The 2,917-nt window shown below is 40.9% G+C and overlaps 1 protein-coding gene across 1 annotated transcript; it reads right to left on the reverse strand.

Annotated features, from left to right (window-relative positions):
- Positions 1-210: 210 nt before the first annotated feature.
- LOC113853194 (heat shock 70 kDa protein-like) lies at positions 211-2,543 on the reverse strand. Its single transcript, XM_027483694.1, has one exon. The coding sequence runs from the start codon at positions 2,327-2,329 to the stop codon at positions 524-526; it is 1,806 nt and encodes a 601-aa protein (XP_027339495.1). The 5' UTR covers positions 2,330-2,543; the 3' UTR covers positions 211-523.
- Positions 2,544-2,917: the final 374 nt, after the last annotated feature.

A 2,917-nucleotide genomic window follows, 5' to 3' on the forward strand; every position in this document is an offset into this window, starting at 1 on the left:
TTGGCCAATTATGTTTGGAGAGTTCTTAATCTGATTAAGATTTTGAGTCATGGAAAATTTGATTTACTCTTATTTGAGTGTGAAACAATAGTTCAAAGTCTGATTATTTTTTCCATCTACTTATCAAATCAGATAATGAAAACTAGTACCCAAGGCATAGCCACAGCAAATACCTTGACCAAAAATGGAAATGATGCTTATGTAAAAAGGTGAAAAACCCAGTCTCTCAATTCTTATCTTAATTAAGAAGCTTGATGGTCCTTACAAGACTTCGTGTTGGATTATGAATATGAATGGGAATTATGAGTACTTCGTTCCACAAACACAATCACAAAGATCATAAACCAACATTCCTTGCATCCATACTACTTACTTTTAAGTACTTCCACATGTTGTACATAAACGAGATCAGAGAAGCTCATTGACAAACTCAAAAGGCTTGTTTGATTGAGTAACGAAGCTAGAATTATTTTACATTGCTTCGGACTCGGTTAAAAGTAAACATGAACAGAAAAAATTACCATTACATAACTTTGAGGACCCTTTCTTCCAACTCCTGTTTCTTATACTCAAACTCATCAGTTTCAGCCAATTGGTTTCTGTCAAGCCATTCTATGGTCTCCTCCACTGCCTTTGCAAGATTTGTCACTCTGTCTCTCATTTCATAAGTATAATTTTCAAGCAAGTTCTTGGCCCTCACTTTCTTCTTCACCTCTTCATCCTCTTCCTTATACCTCTCAGCATCTCTCACCATTCTTCTCATCTCTTGCGGGCTCAACCTTCCCTGCTTGTTGCTGATGGTGATCTTCTTTTTCAACCTCGTGCTTCTGTCTTCCGCGGTGACCTCCACAATGCCATCAACATCTACATCAAAACAAACATTGACATTTGGGACTCCTCTTGGCGCAGGACTGAACCCAGATAGCTCAAACTTCCCAAGAAGAGAATTTTCCTCTGTCTTAGCCCGCTCTCCCTCGTACACTTTGATCAACACACTTTTTTGATTATCAGAAGAGGTAGAGAAAGCGCTCTCCTTCTTGGTGGGGATCATGGTGTTCCTCGGAATCAACACTGACATGTCACCACCATCAGTCTCAATGCCAAGACTAAGTGGCATCACATCCAGTAACAACAGCTCCTCCACTTTCTTGTCTCCTTCCCCACTCAAAATCGCTGCTTGAACCGCAGCACCATATGCCACAGCCTCGTCGGGGTTGATGCTTTTGCAAAGCTCTTTCACTCTTCCATTCACACGGAACATGTCCTTTAGAAGTTGTTGAACCTTTGGAATCCTAGTAGACCCTCCTACGAGAACAAACTCATGCACTTGCCTTTTCTCAACCTTTGCCTCAACGAGACACTTCTCTACTGTCTCCATGCACTTCATGAACAAGTCCTTGTTCAATTCCTCGAACAACGCCCTCGTAACAGTTGCATTTAGATCAATCCCTCCACATAAAGAGTCAAGCTCAATAGTGGTTTGGGAACTCGAAGACAGTATCCTCTTAGCTTTCTCACATGCTGACCTTAACCTCCCCAAAGCTTTGGCATTTTCACTAATGTCCTTGTTATACTTCCTCTTAAACACACCCACCAGATGGTTCACCAATTTGTTATCAAAATCCACGCCACCCAGATGGGTATCTCCCACCGTGGCCTTCACCTTAAACATCCCTGCATCAATCGTCACCAATGAAACATCAAAAGTGCCACCACCAAGATCAAACACAAGCACGTTCTGTTCATCCTCTCTCCACACCCTCTTATCCAACCCGTAAGCAATAGCAGCTGCGGTTGGCTCGTTGATGATCCTCATCACGTTCAAACCAGCGATTTTCCCTGCATCCTTGGTGGCTTGTCTCTGTGAGTTGCTGAAGTAAGCAGGGACAGTGATAACAGCGTCCTTAACTTCATGACCCAAATAGGCTTCAGCGATCTCCTTCATTTTGGACAACACCATGGAGGATATCTCTTCGGCTGCAAGGTGTTTCTCTTCGCCTTTGTAAGTGACCGCAATCATGGGCTTGTCTCGTATTCCAGGGACAACCTTAAAAGGCCAAAACTTCATGTCTTGCTGAACGGATTTGTCAGAGAATCTCCGACCGATCAGACGTTTGGCGTCGAAAACGGTGTTGTGAGGATTGATGGTTCGGTTGATGGCAGCATCACCCAACAACCTTTGGGTGTCGGTGAAGGCAACATAAGAAGGGGTTGTGCGGTTGCCTTGGTCGTTTGGAATGATTTCAACGTGGTTGTGTTGCCATACTGCCACGCAGCTGTAGGTTGTGCCTAGGTCAATGCCTATGGCTTTGTGTCTGATGGTTGCCATGGCAGAGGCAGAGCTTAATGATTTAGGAGGGTTGAGAGTGGAAGGGAGAGACGAAGAAGAAGTAAGACAGTGCGAGTATTTGTAGCGATTGAAAAGAAACAGAGGGGTGAGAGATAATATTGAGGAAGGTGTGTGGAAAGAAGCGTGAAGAATATTGATTGGGGATGTTAAAGCATTGGAAAATGGAAGATCTGTGTTTTTCGAAGAAGGAAGTGGGAATGAAGCTCTGCTGTGTTGACTGACTTCTTATTGTTGGTTAATTGAAAAAGCAATACAGGGAAATGTAAATATTTAGCCATGAAAAAAAAAGAAAATTATCCACTTAATTCTCTTTATGTGTTTTATATTGTTATTTTTTAAAACTTTAATCATCAAATTTAATTTTTAATTAGTTAATAAAACCTAGTGATAATTTCATGAATAATAATATTTCGTTTATATTATTCATGAATAAAAATATTAAAGGGATGTAAGAAAATCGAAACGCTTATCAAATAGATCGTTAGAAACGAAAGGAAGATAACTATACAATCCGTACATTTGTACTTGCTTAAGTGTCATAATTAAAATAACTAAACCTTAATAAAT

The sequence above is a fragment of the Abrus precatorius genome, unplaced genomic scaffold (assembly GCF_003935025.1).
Source record: "Abrus precatorius isolate BTA unplaced genomic scaffold, Abrus_2018 Scaffold10, whole genome shotgun sequence".
NCBI classification, from domain to species: domain Eukaryota; kingdom Viridiplantae; phylum Streptophyta; class Magnoliopsida; order Fabales; family Fabaceae; genus Abrus; species Abrus precatorius.